The 27,500-nt window shown below is 40.8% G+C and overlaps 1 protein-coding gene across 1 annotated transcript in view; it reads right to left on the bottom strand.

The window, feature by feature from the left end:
• trpm7 (transient receptor potential cation channel, subfamily M, member 7) overlaps window positions 1-26,298 on the bottom strand; it is a gene marked incomplete at its 5' end in the record, with an annotated part of 27,926 nt that extends 1,628 nt beyond the window's left edge. Inside the window, 37 exons of the mRNA XM_079216749.1 lie at window positions 1-178; window positions 671-753; window positions 1,007-1,290; window positions 2,328-2,393; window positions 2,639-2,683; window positions 3,344-3,403; window positions 3,828-3,856; window positions 4,541-4,578; window positions 4,714-4,790; window positions 4,956-5,046; window positions 5,131-5,219; window positions 6,248-7,050; window positions 7,425-7,557; window positions 7,768-7,946; window positions 8,080-8,212; window positions 9,014-9,188; window positions 10,669-10,920; window positions 11,076-11,204; window positions 13,460-13,603; window positions 14,003-14,158; window positions 14,930-15,158; window positions 15,262-15,539; window positions 15,707-15,841; window positions 16,117-16,257; window positions 16,341-16,394; window positions 16,483-16,617; window positions 17,059-17,159; window positions 18,290-18,362; window positions 18,654-18,777; window positions 19,754-19,928; window positions 21,272-21,443; window positions 21,663-21,787; window positions 22,546-22,759; window positions 23,167-23,374; window positions 24,037-24,075; window positions 25,263-25,342; window positions 26,248-26,298. The exon at window positions 1-178 is cut by the window's left edge and continues 28 nt beyond it. Coding sequence (XP_079072875.1) covers window positions 1-178; window positions 671-753; window positions 1,007-1,290; window positions 2,328-2,393; window positions 2,639-2,683; window positions 3,344-3,403; window positions 3,828-3,856; window positions 4,541-4,578; window positions 4,714-4,790; window positions 4,956-5,046; window positions 5,131-5,219; window positions 6,248-7,050; window positions 7,425-7,557; window positions 7,768-7,946; window positions 8,080-8,212; window positions 9,014-9,188; window positions 10,669-10,920; window positions 11,076-11,204; window positions 13,460-13,603; window positions 14,003-14,158; window positions 14,930-15,158; window positions 15,262-15,539; window positions 15,707-15,841; window positions 16,117-16,257; window positions 16,341-16,394; window positions 16,483-16,617; window positions 17,059-17,159; window positions 18,290-18,362; window positions 18,654-18,777; window positions 19,754-19,928; window positions 21,272-21,443; window positions 21,663-21,787; window positions 22,546-22,759; window positions 23,167-23,374; window positions 24,037-24,075; window positions 25,263-25,342; window positions 26,248-26,298 — 5,478 coding nt within the window. The remainder of the gene's footprint in view (window positions 179-670; window positions 754-1,006; window positions 1,291-2,327; window positions 2,394-2,638; window positions 2,684-3,343; window positions 3,404-3,827; window positions 3,857-4,540; window positions 4,579-4,713; window positions 4,791-4,955; window positions 5,047-5,130; window positions 5,220-6,247; window positions 7,051-7,424; window positions 7,558-7,767; window positions 7,947-8,079; window positions 8,213-9,013; window positions 9,189-10,668; window positions 10,921-11,075; window positions 11,205-13,459; window positions 13,604-14,002; window positions 14,159-14,929; window positions 15,159-15,261; window positions 15,540-15,706; window positions 15,842-16,116; window positions 16,258-16,340; window positions 16,395-16,482; window positions 16,618-17,058; window positions 17,160-18,289; window positions 18,363-18,653; window positions 18,778-19,753; window positions 19,929-21,271; window positions 21,444-21,662; window positions 21,788-22,545; window positions 22,760-23,166; window positions 23,375-24,036; window positions 24,076-25,262; window positions 25,343-26,247) is intronic.
• Between the last annotated feature and the right edge of the window lie 1,202 nt (window positions 26,299-27,500).

Raw genomic sequence — 27,500 nt, 5'->3', positions numbered from 1 at the left:
GCGGGTGTACTCGTAGGTCCAGTGGCTGAAGGCCAGCATGGTTTCCTCCAGGAGGTTGGTGGGGACGATCTCATCTCCGTTGTTGTTGTTGAACTTCCTGAACTCCCCAGTAATGCACTCCTCTATCGCAAACCACTGTCCAGCAGAGTGACAGTAGAGCAGGAACACCTCTAGAAACCTGAACACAGGGAGGACTTCATTTACCCCCAAAAGGCTTTTTGTTCACTTAATTTGAGGCTTTAACAGTGAAGAGAGAAACTTAAAAAAAAAACAACGTATTGTATCTTAAGTGACTTTACCGTTCATGAATTTAGAACTGTGAAAAAGGAAGTATGAATAATTAATTTGAAAAAGAAACATGATCAGATAATGACAGTGTCAGTTGGCCATAGAGACTGGAAACACTGGGAATAAAAGAACAACTGAAATGCAGGGGTGTGTTCCTCAAGTTGGGTGTACAAAAGAGTGTTGATGTGTAAATCCCCTGTTGCACAGTCTAGTAATCGGGCCTTGCCAAACCACAATCACCAAAGCAATATTTATGACTTGGGTGTGCATAGCATCTACAATAATGACAAAACATATTAAGAAATCGAAGTAAAGCCGTTTTAAGATATGGGGGCATTTAAGGCATCTGTGTTCTGCCAACTCTTTTTACAAGCATGCTTACCTCGGTGAATAAGGAATCGTCTTCGGCCTGATTTGGTTGAAGGCAAATGTCAGCTTCTGAGCAGCTCGTTGTTGTTGAATTTCCTGGAGTGACGCAGAGACACAAATGTCACAGCCACAGCTTTTCATGTTAGGCAGTTCATTTAGCCTTCAGAAGTATGTATTTATAGCTAAAATCGTTTATGCATTTTGTGATTACAACTTTTCATCTTAACGAGGCAGAGCTACCTAAAAATGAGCTTATACTTGTATATCTCAGACTGGGTCTGTGAAGCCCAGCAGTACAGGGAATATGTGAATATGTGGTGTCGCCAGGGGAAGTGTCTGTGCTCCATACCCTGAGACAAAGGTGCAGCACAGTGTCCTCCTTGTAGATGCTCTGCCAGGTTTGGACCACCTCAGGAAGGAAGGATTTGACTATGTACAAATGTCCTGGTTGCAGGATGTCGTACTCTGACCAAGTGCAGAGCACCTTGAGGGCCCGTCTCAGTCCTCCTCCCATCTCCTCCTTGCTAAGAAACTCTATTTTAGCACAGAGTCCCCGCTGGGCCCAGGAAGACATGCTGTTGTTGATAGTGTTGGGGGAGCTCTCCTCCAGACGGTACACAGTCACTGGCTCCCCTGAGGAAACACAGAGCAGCAGATGAGTAATGCCTCAGTTATACTTTCAACGAGGATGGTTGCACGGACATACCGCATAATTGTGACGAGAAATCATTTGGAACTTGTTGCTCCGTGCAGGTTTCTCCCCTCTTAAAACTCCTCAAAGTTTTCCATTCGCACACTTAAAATTCTAGTACTACAGCAAGAGAACATTGAAGTACTATCTGTTCATAAAGTGTTTCTGGCTGATATGTTAGCAAACATTTGCCAACCACACGCTAATGACTATTTCTTAAATATACAGTAGCTCTTCTATTTAATTGGTGTCGTAGCATTAGTATCTAGCAGCAGTGTCAACTCTTTAGAAACAGGTTTTTGTTTATCTTTTGGGCATGAGGGGGGACAATGTAGTTAAAAGGACCTACACGGACATTTTAACAACCCAAGTCTGTACTAACTGTCCAGCATAAAACTGGCATAGAGACAGCTTTGTCTGTGTGTCACTCTGCGAGAGCAATGAAATTGTGCAATAAAGGTGTCAAGGAAACAACAGCTAATAAATATGTGTCATATCTGTTGCAAAACAGCTTTAGTTCCCCAGAAGCTTTAAGACCAATGTTGAATGAAGGTTTATATCTGCTGCTATAAAGAAGTGAGTTTTCACTATAAGTTTACTTTGGTCATTTATTTTTGTTCATTGTCTGTACTGACCAATAAAACCAAAACACAGTAATTGCATATTCAGTCGTAATTGAGTTAAGATCAGAATCTCACATCTTTTACCATATACATTGTTTATCCCATTAACATGTTTAAAAAAACAACTAGAATACAGAGATAAAAACCAAACTTCAGTGAATACACTCCAGCTGCGTAGGGCCAGTTAATGAGAGTTAAGCATCTGCAGGTGTGAGAGGGCGAAAACAATGCAAAAAAACTCTTATCTCCCTCCAAACTTCCTCATTCTCCAACTGCCTGCTGTCTTTTCCCAGAACCGTCTGTGGCGTTTTCACCTGAACCGACATGTCTGGGAATGCACCGTGATACAGACTTACCTCTAGGGGGCACGGGGGTGAAGGGGATACTCTGGGACAGCCTCATCAAGTTGTTGCGCTCAACAGCTGTAGGAGGCAAAAGTATGCCAGCAAATGTAAATACACAGACCGGTTAAAAGAAATGAGAAGAGAGATGAAATTACTTTTGTGAAACTATTCATTGCCTCAGTGAAACATTTATCATTTTCACCCACAGACAGCACTCTAAATGAAATGCATTTTTAAGATAAAAAAAAAAAATCTACAATCATCAATTTTGGGAACTAAAATAATACATTATACACTGCGATAACGTATTCTCGCTTTCTCACCCGAGTACTGGTAGCTTTCCATGGGCTTGAAAGGTGAGCCAATAGCTATGGAGAAAAAGAAGAGAATCGTTAATCTTTTTACAGAATTAGCTGGTTTTATCAATGTAATGAACATGCCAGTTATAGTCACTGGACTACATTAGGACACATTAATGCAGCAAAAAAATAAATAAAACACCCTCAGCATCCACCAGTAGATGTCTCTATAGAACTTCAAAACAAAATAGCAAGCTTGCCAGTTTTACTTACTGCAAGTCATTTCTGTTGCAAAGTAAATAACTAAATTATGATTTGTATACACATACATGTGTTTTAAACTTCTTGGATATTCCTTTAATTCTCATAAATAACAAAAATTCAAGTACAATGCTCAAGAAAAAAATAGACCATAGTTATCACTGCAGATATAATTTTAACCAGATTAACCCATTTCATCATTATCAGTTTATTTGGAAAAAAGAACAATATATCTTATTGGGAAATATTGGCATTTAAACTGTAACTAGTGAGTATTTGTATTCAGATCCAGCTACAGATTCTGTAGCAGAAAATCTCCCTGGAACTAGCAAATGTTTGGCAATTTGACTCTCAAAACAGTTAACGCCTAATCATCTGTTGATCAGCTCACCGATTAATGGCCTAAACCTTTAAACGGTAAAATCCCTGATACATGGCTTTAACTGGGTTGTGCCGTTTGTTACTCACAGTCCTTTCTGGCTCCGAGGTGGCTGTGTCGAGGCGTGTAGAGAGAAACTGCTGCAGCAGCTACAGAAGAAGAAAAGCACACAGAAATAAGAGTATAAATACATGAAGTATTGTGCATTCACTTCCTTTTCTAGGATTTTCCATAAACAAAGTTCCAAAATTACTTGCAAAAAAGGCAGGCGTTTTATCTCAACTGAAATAACATCTAATGCAAATGTAGGGATTTTAAATATTCTTTTCACACACACACACACACACACACACACACACACACACACACACACACACACACACACACACACACACACACACACACACACACACACACACACACACACACACACACACGATGAAGATTGGGGAAAAGGTAAAAAGATACCAGATCCTGTGTAAATGCTGCTGGACAGGCTGTTCCAGAAAGAACGAGTCTGACCAAACTAAACCATGCAAGATGGAGGAACTACAGTGAAACTACACCTCTTACCATTTGGTGCATCTTCCCCAGGGGCTCGCCTGATAGAGAGCAAGAGAGACAACAGAAAGACATTAGTTTAACAAAACAGATTACATTCATTTCAGTCCAGTTCATGAATCTACACAAGAGCTGGTGTAAAGCATTTGCATAGGGTGGTGTGCATAAGATGATAGTGCGTATCACTGAGTGCTGGTTTTAAAGAAGTGAAAAACAAATATACATCAGAAATCAAATTAAATCAGACATAAACTGATCAGACTTTCATTTGAGTCCCTAAAAGTTGTAGAGCTGTGTGTTTGTCTGTTTAGCCAACTTCTATCTTTGTGAGAACCAATTTGAAAATTAGACCTAGAGAATAAGGACATTTTGGAAAGTGAGGACATTATGATGAGTCCTCACCATTAGAAATAACTTCAAAGGCCTATTTGAGGGTTTAGACTTGGTCAGAATTAGGTTAGGTTGATTAAAAGACAGGCGGTCTACAGCCCACAGGTTCAGCTCATGGTACACTGCCACATGTAAACTAATATGAACTCCTCCAAATATCGAGTCAGGGGTGGGGTTAGGCATTTAGTCGTAGTATGTTTATGGTACGGTCAGGCGCTGGGGAATGTGTTATGTCAATAAGGGTCCTCCTCACAGGTATAGAAATATACATGTGCGCAGGTGTGGTGTGTATGTCTAGGTGTGGTGTGTATGTGTATACTTCTTTTGACACTTACAAGCTGCTGGCTTGGGCTGATTTGACCTGACCTCTTTCCTGGTGAAGAAACAAGGAGTTGTTAAACACAGAAAAATCAGCATGAATTAAGCAAACAAGAGTTAAACTTTACAAAGCTGTGTTCTTGTAATTACTTTGTACTCATGAAAGTACATAAATAGACACATTTCTTACCAGTACTGCAGCCCGGGGGTCCTCGTGAACAAGGATGTCTTCAGCTGATACTCTGCTCCTGTCCTTCTTCTTCAGATCTACAAAAACACAATGAACAATCACCAACCATAAGGACACTGAAAATGTGAGAATCATCAGACTGATGGATTTTGGACTGCAGAAAAGTATCACATTTATTAAAAAATGTCTTCCTGAGCAGAACACGTATATTCAAATTATCCGTGTTATTTTTGTGAACTTACTAGAGTCAGGATGGAGGAAAGCCGGGTGTCTATCTAACTCTGTGAAGCCGGCGTAGGAGTTGACTGCTCTGATATGACCTTCAGGATGAGCCTGTGGATGAAAAGTGATATATAAAGTCCATGCACCAAATAACCATAAAACAATTCATATATTTATACAAACACACGCACACACCTGCAATCTGGTCTGTGAGACCGGGCTCTGCTGCCTGCTGGAGGTCTCTTTTGGTGAGGAGTGCTGGAGGTCCAAACTGTCTTTATGTCCTAGAACCAGAAAAACATTGTCAGTGGACATGACCATTTAAACTGACATGTTAGTCTTTATTATGAAATAAAATACTTGTATTTTTCCAAGTAACAATATCCCAACAAAACAATCACAGAATTATTTGATAGAATTTTGAGAGATATATTTACTTCAACCATTGTTAAATCAAAAGGTAATCGTTATGTAGCATTCAGAACAAGACAAACATGTGGTGACATGCTCATCACCACAAATGTAAAAAAAAAAAAGACAGTTCAAACATTTGATTCTTATGACAAACCTTCCCCTCCACCTGCAAAACAAATCCATGAATCATAGAGAGCTCAGAAAACCTCAACCAGTCCACCAATCCTTCAAACACGGGAAGAACCACCCAGGAACAGAAAGTTGACAAGACAGACAAGAGGTCCAGACAGAGCGGAGAAAGGAGAAGAAAAGCCACCAGCTTAAGGTCTACTGGGATCTTGATCTGGAGATGGACAGGCCCGAGCACCCGGCAGACATTGTCCTCAACCTAAGCTCAGACTGAAACTCAAACCTCTCGTTCCGTTTGCCGGGATTTCTGACCCACTTTGATCCTCATAGCAAGATGCTTGTGGGGCAGGTGGTCCTGACGTATTCTCTTCCCTGCTCCTTCGTCGGTGGGGTCTCCTGAGTGCCACGGCAGGGGCACGCTCACAACCTGGCATGCTGCTATTTCCGTGGGTGTCACCCAGGGATGACTCAGCTTCAGGAGCCAGTGGGACTTCAGTGTCTGTACTCCATCCACTCAGAGAGCCTGATCTGCCTTCGTCGTCACAGAACGCCTTGTTCACGTACCCCGAACCCGCCTCCCTCTTTCTCCCCCCGTCTCTTAACACCTCTGTGTTCTCAGGCTTCGCAGTGCAAGCAGGCAAGCAGGCAAGCCGAGCAGAGCCCGAAGTCTTAGAGACAATGACAACAGTAGGATACACACACACACAGCTTTCACCTTCCTCTTTTACCTCCTCATCCACACCAGATTTAACCTCAGTCTTGTACTTACCCACAAATGCCCCAAACTCTACGGTGGTGGTGTCTGGCTGGAAGGGAAGCTGGTAAAGCCTAGCTAGGGTGAGTTCTGGGTGGCTGGAGCCACTGGGCTGGGAAAGGGTGCTGCTGATGTGGAACTGAACCCCGGGGGAGGGCACATTGGGCAGGCTGGATGGGGAGTCGAAAAGTGCCGGCTCTTGTGGACGGGTCAGCTTACTATGGGTGAGAGATCGGCCTCGGAGACGCAGCTCCGGAGGGGAACTGGCCACAGCACTTTGGACAAAGGCACTGGAGCCGACACTGCCTGAGGATCCGGCCTCTGCAGCAAGGTGCCCAAGCCCAAATAACCCCCTCCTTTCTGGACTCAATGCCGGGTTGAGGTTGGGGTCCAGCCCCAGTCCTGCTCCATGGCTGGGCCCGACTCTCCGGCTACTTTCCGTCCCAGCCACTCCCCCTACACCAATCCCAAAAAGAGAATCTGCAATGTTGGCTCCTGCCAGGGGAAAGGAGGAGCCAAAGTAGGCCCCCACACTGCGTTTGCCGATCGCGGACGATTTGGAGTGGGGGCCGGTGTCTGTTGCCGCAGGGGCGATGCTGGGGACCAAGTTCTTAGAGAGGCTGAGCTCCCGCGTGATCTGATTGTGGACCTTGCTCGCCTCTGACGCCCTCTGAGCAGTGAGGGTCTTCAGGGTGTCCACAGTCAGTGCTGAGAGGTCCTGCAGGTGGCCAATCTGGGAATCCAGTGTGTGCAAAGAGCGTTTTATAAAGTTGACCTTGTTCCCAACCTCCTTCAGCTGCAAACACATGGTCTCAACCCTGGAAATGACAAACAGTAGACTCAGTTACCCAAAGCTCAGCTTGTGTGTTAAATGAAAGGTTCACAGACTCATTTTTAAATGATCAGGTTTTTCTCATTTCTAATTTAAGGAAACGTTTTCATTTCAGAATAACTGTACATTCAGTAGCTATGTTACTCTTCTGACTGTGGAGTTTTGACCTCTAGTAGCACTATGGAGAAGTTTGTTATAAGAGAGTCCCTGTTTAGTTTGTCTCAGGCACGAGGACGCACATGCATGCACATTTGTTAGACCGCATTTTGGTTTTGAGTATTGCCGACTTTAAACAAAGCTTTTGCTTATTTACAAGAAAACTCCACTGTGCACCTTTGAGAAAGCCAGAAACAGCCCCACCTTTCTGAGGTAAGACGTATACGCTCCTCACTCCCAGAGTGAAACTGATCATCTTTTTCATGAAAGTACGTCTCAACACATTGCTCCTCAAAATCATGGAGCTTCTTTTGATCTTCCTCTGTGAGAAACAGCTCTGAAAGAAAGACAGAAGGCAGAAAATGCGGTACGGTTAGAGCGTTCCTTAATGCCCAGTTAAGCAGCAACGCTTTGTTCAATTGTATTGTTTTGTACAAAGAAAGCATTTTAATCCCAGTTCTTGAAAAACACATGAATGGCAGGTTTTTAATAATCAATATTAAGGAGACATGATGCTTCTGCCAGAAAAGGTGTTGTGTGGTCGTACTTGGTCCGTAGGTATGCTCCTTCTTCCTCTTTCTACACGTACAGAAGAGAGAGTAGATATGGCAGAGGAGGATGAAAGGGGGCGGGAGGACAGGCTTCTCATGGTAGGCCATAATGAAGTGGTAGCGCTGGTACTTCCACACCAGATTAGAAATGGACTTCACTTGCAGATACACATTGCTGGAAAACAGAGTACAGAAATTACACTGATGTTGTGGAGAATGCTAGCAATATTTGTAAATGCAACGCATAACCCAAAGTTAATGAGCACCCACATTTTTGAGGATTTAGCACTGAAATGTTGTGCACTTACTTGAAGAAGGCGATGAGGAGGTTGACCATTAGTATATACTGTACAAAGAGGTAGACTGCTTGAAGGAGAGGAGTCAGCCACACTCCAGCCGAACACAGGTACTTTACTGAGTTTTCAGTGGTATTGGCACACACTGTAAAGAGAAGGAGGCATTTAGCACAACTGCAAGTATGCACGCACATTCCAATCCCCCAAATATGCTAAAGATATCCCCTCCAAGTCTTGTTCATTTGTACAATCTTTAACTTACTATCCGACTGTGAATATGCTTATAATTAATTGTAATATTAGCTGTAACAATGTAAATCTCAAAAAGGAAGACACATGTAGGTGTAGATTACCCTTTACTTCAACCCTAACTGGTACTAGAAATAAGCTGCTCTGTTGCAGTGTACAAAAATGCACAGCAACTAGAAATTGATCAGAGGAATATTTTAAATGTTATTCAAAAACTAACCATGAGCACTTTTCTTCTTACTAGAAGAACTTCACAAGGAAGTTAGACTTTGTAATTGACAGATTATTCACCACTTCCAGGTCACAGCAAGAGTGATGAACCATGTGATAAATTTCAATGGTGTGGGAAACCTTGGGGATTCCAACTCAGGTTATGGAGCACAGCCAGGTGTTTTGTTCCACCGAAGCGTCAAATGCGCCCGACTCAAGTGATGATCACTTAATCGTTGCCTGTTCAGACAGTTTCAGCTGAGTCGTGGCTACCGATGCTGTGGTGAAACAAAAAGCCCTGCCTTCCCAAAAGATACCTACGTTGGCTGCTTCTACGTGTGAGAGGAAGGCAATGATTAAGGCATCGTGGGTTTGAGTTTTACAGTGCCTGTTTTGAGTGACAATTTGCCATCATGCCATGGTGAGAAGCTTTTATTAAATCCGTTCTTACCATTGTAATCTCCCCTACCATCCTCATCGTCCTTACCATCGATTTCATAGGCATACACTTCCCCGTACATCATCCAGTATGGCTGGAAGACCACATCTTTGGCCAGCGTCCAGCTGGGCTCCTCGTGTGGGTACAGAATGGCCTTCCTGGGTACGCCATAGCTCAGCAGGACTATAGCCATTATTACCACAATATAGAACATGTTGGCCACCTGAAAGAGATTTCACACATAGCAAATGAAACATAAGACCAACGGCATTATCACTACTTGAAATAATAGAAGACTTATTAAGGACATCAAGAGGGTTTCTTTAGTGCAAACGGGTCTATTTTGGGGATACAATATCAGCACGATTGTATTTATCACTTTTTATATAGCAGCTTGTTAAATAATGGGGAAAAAACTAAAACAGACCATGTTCTTGTAGTAGTTGATTTGGTCTGGAGCTGCCTGTTCCAAAGAAATTATTGATTGTAACTGATGGGTAAAAAATCTTTATGCCTGTATTGAAATCCCCAGGACAGACACAGTAACGTTGAAGGGTTTACGACTACTGAACAGCTATGAAGGTGTACATGATGGAAACTTGATTGTGTTCTGATCTAGATACACTTACAGGAGGAGTTTGATAATTTACAAATTACTAATTTGCTCTCATGTTGAGAACAATACCACTTACATATCCACATAAAATCTAAAGCTAGAGCTAGCAACTGCTTAGCATGAAGACAATAACATGTGAATTGACTAGCCCGGCTCTGCTCAAAGGTTAAAAAAAACAAACACTTACCCACCTTTGTTCACTAATTAAGACTTTAGGAAGTCAATGGCTCAAACAAGGTATAGTCCTGCTTGTATTTCCCAAAAAACTAACTATTGTTCATGTGTGCTTTAAAGAAACTTACTTAGTGAAATTAAGGAGGTGCTGGTAAGCGGATTCAATAAGCTTGGCACAAACTCATGGTTGCCATTTTCCGCTGCTTTCCGTCTTTATGCAAAGCTAAACTAAGCTAATTGCCAGCATATTCTAGCTTCATATTTAGCACAACTTTGAACATTTTATATTAGTTTTTTGCAAACTACTCCATGAACAAAATTAAATAACCCAATTCAACATGATCTTAACATACATGCGTTCAACTCAGGGGTTGTATAAATACTTTGTGAGCACAATAAATAAATAAATGGACAAAATAATGGGATGAGTAAAAAGTCTGTTCTAAAACTGATGAGGCTGCTCAGGATAATACAGTAGACTGCGATACCTGGTAACAGCATGTAGATGATTAATGCTGTTTAAATATGAATGTGTAAACTGATTAAAACATGAATATTAATAAAAGCATGTTGTGCACAATAACCTGGCAACAACTCTCTCACAATATGTTCGGACTCCAGTATACCTAAAAAAGTTATGTGACAATTGCTTATCATTTAAAGTTGTCAACATTCTAACATAAGTTATTACTGTATGTGAAGTGTTCTTGGCTTATTACAGTGCCAATTACATCAACAAAGTAGTGCATGCGCAATGAATCAAATGTTATTCCCGTTTCATTGCATCTCTGAGACCAGAAAACATGGTTGGAAAAATTATAATGTTAAACAACTTTTTACAGTGTACAAAATCATTCTTGTCTGCTTCCTCTACATTATGTAGTGGTGAGACTTCTCAATCTCACAAACTCACCATTTTAGCGATCATCATGACATACGGTCCAGCTTGCTGGTTGACAGCCAGTATATCCAGGAGTCGCACGTACCAGAAGATGATATTGAGACAATACACCGTCCTCCCGGGGACAAAGGCGTCCCCTCCAGCCAATCTCAAGCCAAAGCCGATAAAGAAGGTAACAATGGCCAGAAAGTCTGACACATTGAAATAGTCACTGAACCACACCTTTATCTTCTGGCTTATTTTGCCTGCTTCAGACATAAACATCTGGGGAAAAAAGAGATGAGAGAGAAGGAACTAAATGTGAAACAATACTGAGGAGATCAGTTCTTTGCAGTCTTTGGTGAAGACTCAAATGTGTTATCTTCATTACAATATTTAACAATAACAATGTGTGAATAACACTTGTATGTTGCACATACCTCTCGAATTTTCTCAATGGCAGAGGTGAATATGTAGAGGATGACCACCCACTCTTGAGGAGAAGGTATTTCAGGCATTTTCACCAGGACTACATACGAGTAGAACATCAAGAAGCCCAGGTAGAAGAGCTGACAATGTGAGATACACAACAATAACAGTCATAAACAACTCCAAAAACATATTGAACGCAAGTAAAGGATTAATTCTCCCAAGAATGGCCATGCAGTAATTATTTCTTAATTCTATATTTTTTACTGTGTATGTCATACATGTTGGAAATGTGGATACTCTGCATCTATGATGTTGGACGTAGATGATAACTGGCCTGTGTTGACAAAGGGCCTCTAAATTCAGAAAGCTCCCGAGAGGAGTTTCCTCGCCGAAATATTTTAAGACGAGGTCAGTTGAGGCCCTCTGTAGGGGCTGAACATCATCATGGCTCTAACGGTTAGCTGTGCGTGATCTTCTCCGTCTCAAGTGAAAATCACAGTTCCCAAAAAAGTCTGCTCTCAGCAGTTCAGGGGATTATATGAGAAATGGAGATTGTAATGTTCTACTAAATTAAAGCTGCAACAGTCAGCATTTTTGTCGTAACACTCAATAAAAGCCACTGTAAGTAATTGGTGTTTACTGCTCTCATCAACCCAGTGTTAGTCATAACAACTTCTACTAAGTGCGAGATATCTCGTCACGTTTTGAATGGATGCCATGGCATTTAGTTTGGACATTTATGCCTCCCTCAGGAGGAAACTGAAAACTTTATTGAGCCCTTAACATTTCCTTCAGCGCCATTGTCAGGTCAAATTTCAATTAGTCCAACACTTTCCTAACAGCCTCAGCTGTACTTTGTTTTTTAGAACGAATTAGCAAGCGTTGTTATGTTAAAACACTAAATTAAGATGATGAGCAAAGCACGATTATGCCAAAGTACAGCATCACAGAACTTGGTATGGCTGTGGACTCTTACTCTTGTTTATTTTTTTTGTTTATTTTAAATCAACTCATTCAATAACTATTTACAGAAATGGCTTTTAAAAATATAACTAACATAACATGCTATTTACATAAATAAATGAGGTGAATGTACCATTATTTATTACTTTTTTTACTTTGTGGTGTAAACTGTGTTCAACAAAATGTTAGATCTAAACATGGCTCAAGTGACGTATTATAAGTACTTAGCACACCTCACTCTCATGCTTTCTTCATGTATAAGCCACAGGATTGTCTCCCAATGGTAAATGTATTCCCCACTTAAGGTTGACCTGCGTTTGTACAACCATACTGTGGGAAAGTTTGTTCATCTAGGCCGGTAAAGTTACACACACATCCAGTTTCTTGGTACAACTTGGATTCTCAAAAAACAATTGCTGAAGCTTGACATGCGAGGTGTGAACTGCTGGAAAAACAGCCATTAACTCTGCCGCCTGATCGGTAAGCTATTGTTGTGTGCTGCATTGATGTGTTGAAATGGGAATGGAAGCAGGTACAGCAGATGTAGATAAGCGTGAGCACGGGCTATATTACGTAGAATAGCAGTTTCTGTGATGGTATCAGCACCTCTCGATCTTGAACAACCTGAAAAACAACCCTGTTCCTGAAAATAAAACCCTCAATGGCATCTCCCAGGCTCCTGAGAACCAGCCTCAGGCTTGTAAATAACCATAAGAACAGGCGAGAAAAGATGAGTGATAATTCTATGCAGGAGTGTGGACGTGACAGTGGTAAGTTTGTATTGAAGAAAATGCTTTAAAAAAAAACAACTGCCTCTTGTTTGACAAGTCTGTGGCCCATAAATTAGTGTTCTTAAAATAAAGTGTGAATGCCATGGAGCTCAGATTCATCCTCACTCCATAAACCCAACCAGTAGGAGTGCTGGTGCAGTGTGGAGGAAATGGTCCCTCATTTGGGTCCTACTTGTGAACACTTTCAACAGGGTTTCATGGACAAAGTAGTGGCTTGTAAAAAATAATACATAAAAATAAGGGGGTGGAGGGGTTCCAACTTGCCAGAAATGTCACATTGCTATGGCACTCTAGGAAATAGATTATCTGACTGCTGAAGATTGGTTAAAGTACTGGACAAATACTTACCAGTGACCAAATCTCTAACAACCCCTTTGGACTAAACTGTTCCCGATCCTAAGAAGCAAAAGGAACCAATCTATGCAATAAAGTCTATTTTAATCATTTATGTTTCCATATCCACCACATCTCAACTATGAAGTTATCTCCTTTTCAAAAATGTAAACAATCTGTGTTAAACGACTGCTCCTGGGTAGCAACATTCTTACCCAGAATCCTACACAGCTAAACAGCCATAAAATAGACGGTTAGATGGATGTGTACATGTGTGTGAGCATTCTCTTCTGTAATCTCCTTACCGTGTTAGACCAGAACTTGACAATGGGAGCGTGGTAGAAGGCATATATTTTCCTGGTTAAGGGCAGCTTTCTGGAGCGAATATGTGTCTCCATGTCATTCTTTGCCTCCGCGTGGTCGTGGGATCTGGCCTCCTTGAACACATCCTGCAGGAGAGGTTAAAAAAAAAAAGAAAACGGCCTAAATTAGACAACAGCAGGCCACAATGTGGAGAGAAAATGAGAGAGAGGGAGAGAAAATGAGAGAGAGAGAGAACGCCGAGTAAAGAGAAGAATGTGAGGGAAAGAAAGTAAGCAAACGAAGCAGACTGAGTAAAAATTATTAATCAACAATCTTTTTATGTAAATATCGGTTTTGCTACTTTTGTTATTACACAACAGAACTACAACCTGTTCACAGCTCAGTGACCCTTTAACTGTGGGGTTAAAGACAATGTTTCATCTTTAAGACACTTTGGAAGATACCATATTTTAGAGTTTCAAAAGAAAAAAGAAAAAGGTGACCGTGTAAAAATACAAAAAACAGAGGGATTGAGTAAATCAAACCATTTGGATTTCTTCAGTTATGTTCTGGATATTGTGTTCGCTGTCCTCCATGGTCATCTGGTGGTCGTCCTGACTCTGAGGGATGTGAGCCATCTCAGCCTTGGATTTGTACTCCAACAGCAGGATGGCAGGAGGCACCAAGATACTCAGAATCACCTAGAGACGGATACACACTGATATGGGTGGATGCTTCAATATTTTTGAAGAACGTCCTTTGAATTACACGCACTAATGAATTCCAAGTGTTTTATTGCCCAAGTGCACATATAGTATAAGACAGGCCAAGTTTAACTGTAAAAGTCTCCACACTGATGCTACAACCTGAAACACTTTATTATTTGTCACCCAAAACAAAGAAATGACAGCGTGATCAGTTCATGCGAACCATCCAAATTCAGAAAAATTGCTTTTTTTTTTAAACGAGATTTAGGTAAGACATCTAAGAAAAAGATCAACACTTTTTCCAGTTAGCTTATTTACTCTTTATTCATTTACTCTTTATTTTTTTTTTTCTCTATTTAGATATTTACCAAAAATGTTTGGAGAAAAATTAAGTGTCTTTTGTAACAGATCTTGAATTTAAAACCAACGTAGTTTCCCGCAGTGCAGATAGTTCTTCTGGTTTTAGACCTACAATTCAAGAAATGCTAGAAGGAGGTCACATGCGATAAAAAAAGTTTAAATTCTGTTGCAATTCCTCACCATGAATCATGGAGACATTCTAACACCTCAACGATGTAATGTAGAGATTAAATATGAAAGCAAACCTTTGTTCAAGCCCCAAGAACACTGGATCTGTTGACAAAACTTTACCAAATACAAATATTAAACAACCACATCATGGTTTAATATTTGTATTAGGCTGCACATATAATAATACTTTACATTGTTCGTTACCAAAAATAGAAATCTAAATGGAACATGAACCTTGTACCAGGAGTTCTTGCGCATGTTCAGCCGTCCCATCCACATGTCTGACAGCAGGAACTGGGTGCAGGTATGAGCCACGAAGGGCCGTAGGTGGGAGGAGACAGCCAACTTCAAACAGGTGGAGTTGCTCCAGTTTTTTAGCTCGTAGGTGAGCAGCTTCATGGCCATGGTCTCATCCTGCCTGAACGACTCCTCCAGCAGGTCCACTGCTAATGTCCCAAACTCACTGAAATACGTCAGCACAGTTTGTTTAGTCCTTTAACTTTTACAAAGAAATGTGACAGTTTTATAGCTACCTGACATTAATCAAAAGGCACAGAAAAACGTACTTTGAGTACTCCTTGAGCTCCTCTGAGGTGTCGTCCACCACGTCGCTCTTCTTGGCCTCGTAGGCCATGGATCGGCAAAGCTTGCAGGCCACCAGTGCCTTTGCCATGTTCTCCTCGCCGTGCTGCCAGAAGAAGAGTGACATTTTCTGCCTTTTCAACAGCACAGCCCACACCAGCAGCTCATTGAAAGGGTAGGGAAACCGCCGCGTCTCTGGGTCGTCTATGTCCACAATCTCTTCTTTGCTTCTCTTTTTGTTCTGCTCGATGGAAGATTCAAGCTGAGAGGAGAGGGAAGCGGCGGTGAGAAGAGTAGAGGCAGACTGACTTAACTTTCCCCCCTATTTAACAGTGATGAAATGCAGCTATTTATCACTAGGCCTTTTACTTTTTAGGGATGTGAGATGTTACAGTCTAATGGAAGCCTTTTTTCTTGAAAAATATTTACCTTCGGTTTGTATGGCTGTGCAGTTTTGATGAAGTGGTTGTGCCTCGTCTTCTCTTTTTTGTCAGCCTGCATGCTGAAAGACTCGTGACTTTTCCTCAAATGAGAACCAGGACCTGTAGAGTGGCGCCCCGACCTCTGTGCAGGACATGAATACATTTTTAGATTAGTTGATTTTACTTTGCTAACTTTGACTATAGTTCATAATGCATTAAATAACAGTTTCAGGTCTCACATCAGTAATACAATGCATGCAATGTTTCTGCAGATAGTTTCTATTTTTTTTACTACATCCACAGGTTTTCACCAAAGTGCATCATACTACTTTAAATAAAGTTAAAACACAGGCCTGAAAAAGACGTGTTTGACATTGTTACAAAGACACTTGAGGAGTTGCAAAAGTTAAAACTTACCCTGTTGTTGCCATGGAGATTGTTGTAAATGATTCGGAAGCGTTTCCTGGTGTAGTTGCACCTGTAAGTCCCGCCCATCAGGAACTCGATTACCAGGCCCACATCAATCAAAGTGATCTTGTAGTTTGGCGGCAGATGGCTCTGCAAGGAGGCACAGTGGTGCTGAATGAACAGACTCTGGTTCAACATCAACTGATAAACTATACTTTGCACACGGACTTTACCTGTTTAACATCTCTAACCAGGTGGAGGAGAGTTGGGTTGTTGGGAAGTTGTTTCTAAAATTGGAGATAAAAACATCTATGTATATATGGTTTACACACAGCCCATCTCTGTTACTCAGTGGTAGGCGCTTCATAATGTTACCGTGTTGTAGAGCTCCTCCAACCGACTGATTGTCAGGAATCGATGCATGCTCACGCCATTTTCTATGAGCAACTTGACAAAATCCACCCTGTCCATCACGAGTGCATCCAGCATTGCTTGCTCCAGAGAGCTCACCTTTATACACACACACACACACAAAGATAAACATGTTGTTATGAACCATATTTCAATCGCAAATGATCGTTTATAAAACAAACACAGCGAGAGAATACCAAAAATATCTCCATTACAAAAAAAACACACAAGCAACCAAATGAAATATCATCCATCCTCTCATTCACGCAAAAGCCAGGATTCCCCTAAGTTTCAAAATAAACATAAGCACTAAGGGCAGCTTATAAAGACATTTGTTATAGGGTTCATGTTACAGTCAAGACAAGCAGTATATGGCAGCCTGCCTGAGTCCAGTCCCCTGGCTCCTCAGACTGCAGATTGTGGTACGCAGAGGTTCTGGAGGTCATTTTGGGCGAGTTCAACGAATTGGAGCCGATACTGAGCTAAAAATCAACATCCATGAACAAAAACATACATAGACAAGTAAACACGCATACGTACCAGGAGCTGCTGTCCGTACACAAACACATGATTCTTGGCTATGTCTACCCGGTCCCAGGCTAGAGTCAGGACCAGCTGATCGAAGGCTGATGCGTTTGTGCCTGAAATACAGAGGTACAGCTGTGTGTAAACATCACAGACACAGATATTAATTCCCAGGACAGTAACGCCTTATTAACTGTGTATTTCCTATTATCCAGCTAGCAGGATTAGAGGGAGTTAGTAGCAGGGCCAGGGCAGTAATACAGTCAATTACACACTAATACAGCAACGCAGCAGATTAGACTACAAAGTGAATCAAAAGATTGAACTAGTACTAGTATTGTACTAGTTCAGTCTCCTGCGCTCTTCCACATTAATCAGATGTATTGATCCTCGAGGAACCATCTGAATAAAATGATCATAATCACTGTACACAGAATTGATTGTGTCTTTCAAACTTCCCATTTAACATCCAGCCTGCTAAATTAATTGAATCACAGTTGAACAGAGAACGAGCTTAAAGCAGCACTCTGTATTCTTTAATAGGTCTGAGAGCTTTTGTACTCGAGGGTCCTTTTGAAGAACAGTTACTGTTTCACCAGGAAGACTGCGCCTTAGGGAGACAAATGTTTGCCTGGGTGGGCAATTTCAGTCAGTCTGTTTGTCAGAACCAGTTTCTGCAGACTATCAATCAGCTGCAGGCGCTCTCAAAGCCTTTGCCTTTGTCTAAATAAACATGAATTACAAGAATTTACACGCCCACCTACATCCAGTGCAAAACACTTCTTTCAGGTGAACAATGTGTTCCATACTTGAGACGAAGAATGCCTTTGTTCACACAACGGCTTGTCAGAGTTTAAAGAAAAATCATTAAGTGGGTATTTTCTTATTTTTATTCCAACTGCATTCATCCAAAATACAAATAGGTACAGATCCCTTAACAGAGTGTAGAGAAGAAGAGGAAGAAGAGTGAGACGTGCAGCTCGGTGACGGACAGTGTTGGAATAGGGAGGCACTGTGAATGTGAGCAACATGATCTCCTCAGGAACACAAAGAGAAGGGCACACAGGGGGAACACTGCTCTCAAAGCATATCTTCATCACAATGAAAACATTACAAAGTCTTGAAATCTTTATCTCCCAATGCCAACAAACTCAGCATATGAATAGACTGAATCAACTTCATGTGACTCAGTTCCTTTGTTAAAGAAGTTGAAGCAAAAAGGTTCAGAGAGCAGTCATCTACTAACCTTGGAGTAAAGCCCTCAGAATGGCTACGTCAATGTCCTGGTGCTCGTCGGAGCTGATGTGAAACACAGTGATCTGTTTTCCAAGAAACAAGATAGCATTTATCAACATGTTCCCACAGGCAATTGTCCAGATGTCAAGAGTTTGTGATATATCACTTTTTGAAAACTAACAGTGGGACCATCATATGTGGCTGCTCCATGTCCTCTTATTTCTACAAAAGCTTTTGTTTTCAGGAATTTTATTATATTAATTAATTAAATAATGAATCTGATCTCTGCACGTTACTCACTCATTTAACATGAAAACAGAAAGATAAAAAGTGTATAAAAACGATTAAAAAAATATATATATTTATGAATGTACCAATTCTTTGCTTTTCATGCACTCCATCAGAGTCTGAAAGAGGTGGATGGCATCACTCTGGCTGAAGTTGAAGGTTTTCTTGATGGTTGCAATGATGTCAGTCTCCACTCCATCGGGGAGACTACTGTAGACGGTACAAGATGGTTACGGTCAAACCCACACAGCTGTAAAACACTTAAAATATAGGTTTGATTCCAGCACAAGGTGCTTTGATCTCTGGGAAACACATTATGAGAATGTTTCCAACAGGATTCAAAGAGAAGTAATACACTGCACCTAGACCCTGATGAATGCAGTACATGTGAGGACAGTGATGGTCTTTATTTTCTTATTTTGCCATTTCTTTGATGGCAGCATCGTTGGTGACTAATTTGCTAATTCATTTAAATAGCATGTCCTTTTGCGAGAAGCATGTATAAATTAGATTGTAATGCTGCATGTTCTTCTCCTGTAGTATACATTAAATGCTTCCAAGATAGTTCAACTATAAATCAAACGAAATACAGCAGTAATCTTTGCTGAGGTGGCATTTGCAAGAGGATGAGGGAATATTTCAAGTTCATGGACAGACGCATTTAAATTGAAGACAGAGTGTGGTCTTGTGCAATTGTCTCAACATTTCTCAGCACTATGTGCAAATTTCATTGGCTAATTAAGCCTGTCAGCAGACTACTTTTAACTGTGCTCTGTCACAAGTTTAACCATTTTTAACTCCCTTATAACAGACTGGGTTGCGGCTGGGTTGTTAGAAATCCTTCTGGGACAGAAATAGATGAGCCACCAACGATGCTGCCATCAAAGGAATGGCAAAATAAGAAATTAAAGGACGTCACTGTCTATGGCACAGTAGAGAATTCATCACTAACAGCATCATACTGAAAAACACTGGCTGAAACCTTGATTTGGATTCATTCTCTCTGGGTGAATCCTTCTTAATTACCAATTAATATTACTGTTTCTCCATTAATTCCTTTCTTTCCAATTATCTGACCATTTCTATTGTGATTTGGAAAGATTTAGCTTTGGCACGCCAACCACGGCTGTTATTTGCTTTCCCCGCCCACCCGTCCTTTGTGTGTGCATGTGTGTGTCCATCCTACCCTCCCTCCTCAGTCTGCTTGTGGACGTAAGCCAAAATGTCAGCAGCACGGCCGGTCCCCTCACACACCACCACTGGGACAGGAGGGCTTTCCTGGAGGTAGTCCAGCACAGTCAGGATCACATTGGGACCCCCCTCAAAGATCAGGGCCACAACGGGAACACCCTGACCAATTCCTACAAGAAGAAGGACGAAGACTGAGCTTAATGTTTTGGTTGATGTTACATTATTACGTTCAGCTTCAGTGTTATTCCCCTACTACAGCTCCACCCAAGTGACAGTTCATGAAAGGTTTAGATGATAATAGCCAGCTCACTGTTATCATCTAGTTTCCACCAGGCAAAGACATACGGACTTCTTAATGATTACACCTTTTTTTCAAGAGCATTTAACGGTTACTTACTATTATACATAAGTATAATAATAGGAATTGTAGTGACCATTTGTCCCGTGAATCAAAGAAAATAAATAAAAATCAAAAAGCCACTGATGCACCGTAGGTTTGTAGAGTACACAGCTAAAAGAATGCAGAGTCCATGGTGGAGTCCGTTTTTTTCTGATATTTATTGCAACTTAACAAAACAAGCAAACAAACAAAAGAACCAAGAAACCCCCCATGCTGCCTCTCCCGTGCAGAGCTGATAAAGAAAAAACCATAGGCCTACCCAGGTGCATCCCAGTCCTGGACCCGCCTACTCCTTTAAGTAAACCCCAGGTGCCAATAGCATTACCCAATTAATACACCAATAACCAATCTAAAGACTACAAATAATTAAACTAAAAACTATCAAAAGAAAAAACTATCATAATACATAAAAAAAAATATCTAACTTTAATAAGCAAACAACTAGAATTAAACAATAGTACTTGTGAATAAAATAACTTATAATATTCAATAAATAGCTCCGACCGGAATCAATGATTCCAAATAACCGCACAATGTTTTTTGTTTTTTTCTATGATCTGTCTCAAGTTTTACTGGTTGTACCTCAACCCAAGACACATATTACTTCACTGATGAAAAATCTATGCAAATTATTATTTGGATTTCTTTTGACCTACAACTTGTGATGTATGACTTTCAGAAATTACCGTAAACATCCTAAAAGCTTATCTGACACCATCGGAATTACCCCGAATCAAAGTGGTATTCTCGCCTCAGTATACATTCCACATATCTGTATTTTGTAAGCAAAACATAGAATTTAAGTTTGTTTTTCTTGTAAGGGGGCACTCTATCAGCTTGGATTTTAGGCACTGGCACACATGTAACATTTTGTACAATAGTGTGGTGAACCTTTCTGGTGTACAACTTTGAACTCAAGTTGGCAATTTTTTTGTTTTATATAATACGATGGATTTCAATACTTTAATGGGCTACGTGTGGTATCTCTCACTAGATGAGTTTGGACAAACAAAGTTTTGGGCTCTTCTTCTGAGATAATGTAGTCACAGCTTTTCTAGATCTAAAGTGTTCATCCACAATATCTTGCTATAGTCAAGTTACAGTTTTTCTTACGTGCGTGTATTCTTTGGAGGTTGATGTGCTTCTCCAGGTCCCGCCGCAGTTGGACCTCAGCGCCATACTTGCCCACTGTCCCATCATCCACCAGGAGGAAATGGGAATGCAGATTGTTGAGAACATTTAGTTTGCTGAGAGGGTTCAGCAGCGTCTGGTACGGAGCGATAATCTAAAGTGTGAACAGGAGAGTTTAGTTAAGAAAGAGAATAAAAATAACTTCTGTTTTTTATAAAAAGATCCAAATCTTTGACAAAATCCATTCCGCCATGAACAGACTCAAGATTAAATCGATTGAGAGGTTATTAAGCATCTAATAATATTGACTTGTCAAAATATGAAGATCTTTTGAGATAGCAAAACAAAGAAGATTGTAAAAGTTGTATCTTACGTCTCTGCCAATGAGATCATTCCGGTTTTCAATGACTCCCCAGGGTGCGATCCCGATAGTGCAAATTTTCTTTGATGATCTTGAACAATGTTCTTTGAGAGCGTCTCCCACATGCTTCGCCACACCTTTAAGAAGGATACATTAAACAATCAATAAACTTCATTCCCCTTAACAAATATATTTTGGTTTTAGTCCATGACCAGTACCATTTTAGTATAAGTCTCTGTCAAGTAAAAGTGTGCTAGATGGTGGAGATTCCATTAACCATGCATGTTTAAAGTAACAGCCAAGACACTCTGGCTTCTGGGACCAAAATGACATATATGGGGCAAGTCCTCAACAAGTACATTAGTCCTGGGGTTGTTTGTGAACCACAATCCTCAGCCAATGGATCTCACGGATTCAGCAGTAATTTGTGATCCAGGAGACCATCCCAACTGGTCAGGCTGCCAGAGGCATTAGGAGTAATCACTGGTCTGGGTAATTGACCCTGTGAGTAATGATTTAAACACTATGATCAGACCACACCATCTTAACGCCGCGCTGTGGCTGCAGACACACCTCGGCCACGACACATAGCCAAATGACATGCTTAGAGCCCGGTATTACAACTTCTGCTACATCAGCATATCACCCTCTGATAGTGTGTGTGTTTGTGCAGATTTGAGTACAATATAAGGATGTTTGTGTGGTCCTATAAAGACTATGCAAGTAAGCAGGGGTGGAAAGTAAGAGTTCCATGTCTATTCAATAACAATACCAATTGTTTATTACACTCAGGGAGCTTAACATTCACACGTTCGCTGTATTATTTTCCTATGATCCAAACGTTTGTTTGTTATGTTTCAGTCAAGACTAAAATATTCTCTCTCTGACTACAAACCTGTGTTGACCCCTCCAGTGAGGATCCAGGCCCCGGTGGTGACGGCGGCTTTGATGAGGCCCTTGCCCATCACTTGCTTGAGGCGCGGGTGCAGTTCAAAGTTCTGAACTCCTCCATGGACAGAGATGAGGATCTTGGGAAGCTCCATATGCCACTCCTTCAGCATCAGCCGCAGGATGCTCTCCGGCCGCGAGTCGTGGGACAAACGCACATACTGCCCACGTTTGCAAAGACACAAGAAAAGCATGTTCACGAGAATACACAAAGCAGAGAAAGCTAGCACAACAATGTTTGGTTGAATAATTACCAACTGACTGATCGATTGTGTCAGCATAACATGTTTTTAAATTAATAATAACCTGTAATAAAGACTGGGACTGTTCCCATGATCCTTTTTTTCCTCTTGTTTTCATTATTTTGTGTTTGGTGGTTAACTATAATGCATACACATAATCACATTACCACACAGAGTTACATGGATGTAAATAGTGTTCACAATGAGTCATCGCACATCTACATAAAAAAAAAAAAACTTCAAATACTGTGTAAAACTGTTTCATATCCATATCACACTTTACATGAACAGCATGCCCTCCAGCAAAGAAGAATTTGCCATCCTACCTTGGCTCGGTACGAGTGAGACCCTCCCTGGAAATTGATGACACCATAGGCATCACTGGGGCTCGCCTCCGTGTGTTTTTCCACCGACCACTCCTCCAGCTCGGGCATGGACAGGTTGGAGTTTTCACCCAGCTTCACGTCCGAGTACTTCGTGGCCAAGCTGGCTGTAAAGCCAACATGCTGCCGCACCAGCCGTCCACAGCAGCATCTTGAAGGTGAAAATCATACTTCATTGATATAATAGTATACATTTGAGTGGGTCATCTGATGTTGCTTCTAATAAAATTGTATCTATGGTGTTCTTATGTGTTGGTATATTTTACCCATTAGTTTTATGCTTTTAGCATATGGATCTGTATTATTAGTTTAATGTATTATGTGCTTTATAAGTGAGTAGCTTTACTATTTTGACTTCCTCTGCCTTTGTTTAAAATAGGGCATTAAGTATTATATGTGAATGTTTACCTTTCCCTATTATTACTGTGATAGAGATTTCTTCCTTATAATACATCCCAGAAATATAACATGAAGGAAAAAAAAGAAAAACAATATCCTCACGATAACAATGTTTATCTAAAATGTTATCAACTTTAAAGAGCTTCACTATTATTGGGGCTCTTCGATTTATCATTATTACAATTAATGACCAACTTAAGCTTTGTAGTTTTAACACCTCCTTTAAATACCTTAGGAGAGATTGTGCATCCTGACATAAAGCCAGGAGGTCAATTGTTTCCGTGAAATTACACTGTAAAGGAACTTGTCTGCGTGCCTTTTCTGGTGTAAAGTAAGTGGTTAGCATAGATTCTCTCAGACTAATCCTGTCAGGTAACAAAGAAAGAAGGGAACAAAGATCAAACAAATACCTACCGGACTAGCTGTTGGCAAATCTGGCATCCTGGAAGGCATCTGGAAAGAATTTCACAGGAACATAATTACTCATTGATTTTAATTTGAATAAATACAAACCACCAACATGTGGAGTACATTTGAAAAGACAAAGACATGTATAAAGGTCTGATCTCTTCTAGTGAGAAGCAAACTCTCGGAAGACAAAGTTGGAAGGTTATCCTTCAGCTGGGCAGGCAGCCCAGATTGGCCTTTAACCAAGGGAGCGTTGTGAAACCTGCCAAGGGGACTCTCACTTTCATCACAGTCACATGCAGGCTGTTGGCCTGTTAAATGTGTCCATGTTCACTAACACCTTTGAATCATTTTTGAGCAGCAGCACGTACTGTAGTTAGCAAAGAAAATACTGTGGCAAATAATTGATGTAAAAGAAAACACAGGAGTAACCAAGTATCATTGTGAGTTTACAAGAAGACTGTGATTTCTGGAAAGTGTAACTAAAAACAGAAATGGCTCTCTCACACACACACACACACACACACACACACACACACACACACACACACACACACACACACACACACACACACACACACACACACACACACACACACACACAAAATAAACATACTTAATACAAAATAAATCAAGATAATTTTACAAACAAAATGTTAATTTCTTCTTCGCCTGTTTCTTTATAGCTGGATGACTTGTATACCAGCGGCTGTATCTTTGAGCTATTTCGTGTGTGCTTTCCATGAACATGTGGTACATTGTGAATCAGTGGCCAGCATGCAAAGTCAATAAGAAGCCTTCTCCATACTAGTTTAACACGGCTTTGTAAGATTCCAGTAAGTCTGCAGGAAAATCCTGCTTCACATGATTACACACACACAGAAAATAATATATTTTTACAATTTAAAACAAACAATAATAATTCAAATTTAACAGTAGAGATGAAATGGGATTCAGACTTTATTGAACCCAACAAAAGAAAAAGAAATCCAAACTTCCTAAAATAGCTGACAGATGAAGGGGGGAACACACAGGTTCATCACTGGTCTTCCCCCTCACTTAACGCTGTAATTACAGTGACAGACTTATACATAAAAATTATGTGGAAACAGACTCATTTACTCTTTGGAGAGTAGTGGTTAGGGTTTGGGCCTACTTTAACACACACCGTACAATTACATGATTCTATGGTTATCAACACAAGGCGCACTACAGTACCTCTAAGCACATACCTGTGGGGGTCCTTTGACACTGGAAGTATGTACACACATTCCCGCTTGGTGAAAGTGCTTTCTATCCAGGGTTTCTGGGACTGCGAACAAAGAGAAACAGTTTCAAATTGTGAGCAGTGGACTGATGTTCTTCATTTGTGTTCACAGCTTTATCATGTTTGCATTTAAATAATTTAATCTGGTAAAAGAGTGTAGCTATTGAGTGCTCCAACAAAGAGTGCCGACATTATATCATTGTAGTTTCACAAAGAGAAAGAAAAAATACATGGAGATAAATCAAGTGAAGTCAAGTGATAAACTGTCTGATTTCTCTGAAAATAACAGAACATCCTCCTAAAAGGGGGCTTGTAACCTCTTAATCCAGGATTTAGTCTCTGGAAATCAAAGGGATTAGAAATTGAAATAGTACAAAAAAAATATATTAAAAAAAAAATGATGATAACTTTAGTTCAGGAGGCACATCAGCCACAGGTGCCCGCCAATTGTGTAAACCGCAATAAAATTATATAATTCTGTGTCACTATTCCTTTAAAACAAGGATTTATGTCCCAGGAATTTTCAATTAAATGCCTCATGCCTTATTGTTCCCACCAGTACGGCTCAGAGCGATTAGCCCCATTAATCCCTCCAAGCACAAAAGAGGGAAACCTGCAAACACCGTCACCTGCTTCCCACCAAAGCGTCTCAACTATTCGTGAAACTCAAAACAACAGTATTACAACCAGGGATGGAAATGTTGTGAACCAAGCAGCTACCAGCAAGTCATTCAAATGATCCTCACTAGTCAACATTTCCATGTAGTTAGATATGTCTAAATTTCAATCATCATTGCTCCCAAAAGTCTCTCGTCTCTAGTGCCAAGACTCCAATCCATAGGGACCCTGGTTCTATGCTGCCTACAACAAATGGTGGTTTTTACAGAAACATCTTCACCAACATGTCATCCCACCGCTTGACCAGTGACACCGAGCCACTGAGCCTGTACCTGGATGTACTCCTCGTCATCTCGGTGTTTAAGGGCTTTGTACAGAAACATGCCAAGGCTCCTTCATGCATCTCCTGGACAAACCACAGTCGCCACAGCTTCCCCTGAGCACTGGATCATCGGCAACAAATCAGTTGCATTTCTCTCGGTCTCCGTCTCTCAAAAGAAGATTTCCATACGAGTCTCAAAGTCTACAGCGATGCCGTTACCAGACAGATTGACCTGAGTTAGAAGCTGAGTAATCAGTGAGAGGTGGCAGCCTCCAAAACTCCATCCACGGTTAATCTGTAAGAAGCCACTCGGGGGACGGATGAATGTGTCTGAGACCAACTAGATATTATACTTAGGCTGGGTAGAAAGAGACGAGGGAGGCGGGGGTGTGGGAGAGGATTAGTAGATGGGCAGAGGCCTCAATGATATATACCTAGTTGTCTACTGAGGACACACCACCAACTGTGACTAATGCACTACACACAAAACCTCTCCAAACAACACAGGCCCCGCACTTCTTTTGAAACTCATTTCCAAAAGAACATTTTTATTTTTAAACCTAATCCCTACTCAAACTGTGGGCAGCAAACTAAAGTTTACCCTGTGAACTAAAGAAACATGGAACCCAAAGCATGGGTTCATACGGAAAGGTGTCTTTGCTATTCAGACCGAGTCTTTCCTACAGAAGAAATCAGCAACGGGTGTGTCCACACGAACCAATCCTGATAGATGACCCATTGTTCTTCTTACAACATGTATGAGTTGGGATGAGTTCAACAAAGTTTGCTTTAATAATGTAAATACCACATTGAAACACCAAATCTTAAAGAACGCCATAGGAAAAATGAATGCAGTCGTTTGGTATCAAAAATGTTCAGCAATTTGATGGCGAGCACTTCTGTTCAGGAAACTCCTTTTTTCAATATCGATGTTTTTCTTCTTTCCCTGACTATGACCTTGACTACATAATGACTATTTTAACAGAGACCAAAAGAAAATACAACTCCGACACCAAAAGTAATATTTACATTTAAAATAGCTTTGGCCCCAAAAGAAGAACAGTTAAATGATTAAAACCTATGTTTAGTCATGAGGCTGTGATTATCCCAGAGGTCACAACCGGTCAATTTATATGCTGATGTAAAGTTTCAGAAAATGGTCTCACTATGTGAAATGGACAATATGGGTACAAACATAACTACACATTAATACAATTAGGCTCATTGGAGCAACAAGAGTCTTAGTTTTCCAATGAATGCAAT

The sequence above is a fragment of the Taurulus bubalis genome (assembly GCF_910589615.1).
Source record: "Taurulus bubalis genome assembly, chromosome: 4".
NCBI lineage: Eukaryota > Metazoa > Chordata > Actinopteri > Perciformes > Cottidae > Taurulus > Taurulus bubalis.
This window is presented reverse-complemented; position numbering and strand designations above follow the sequence as displayed.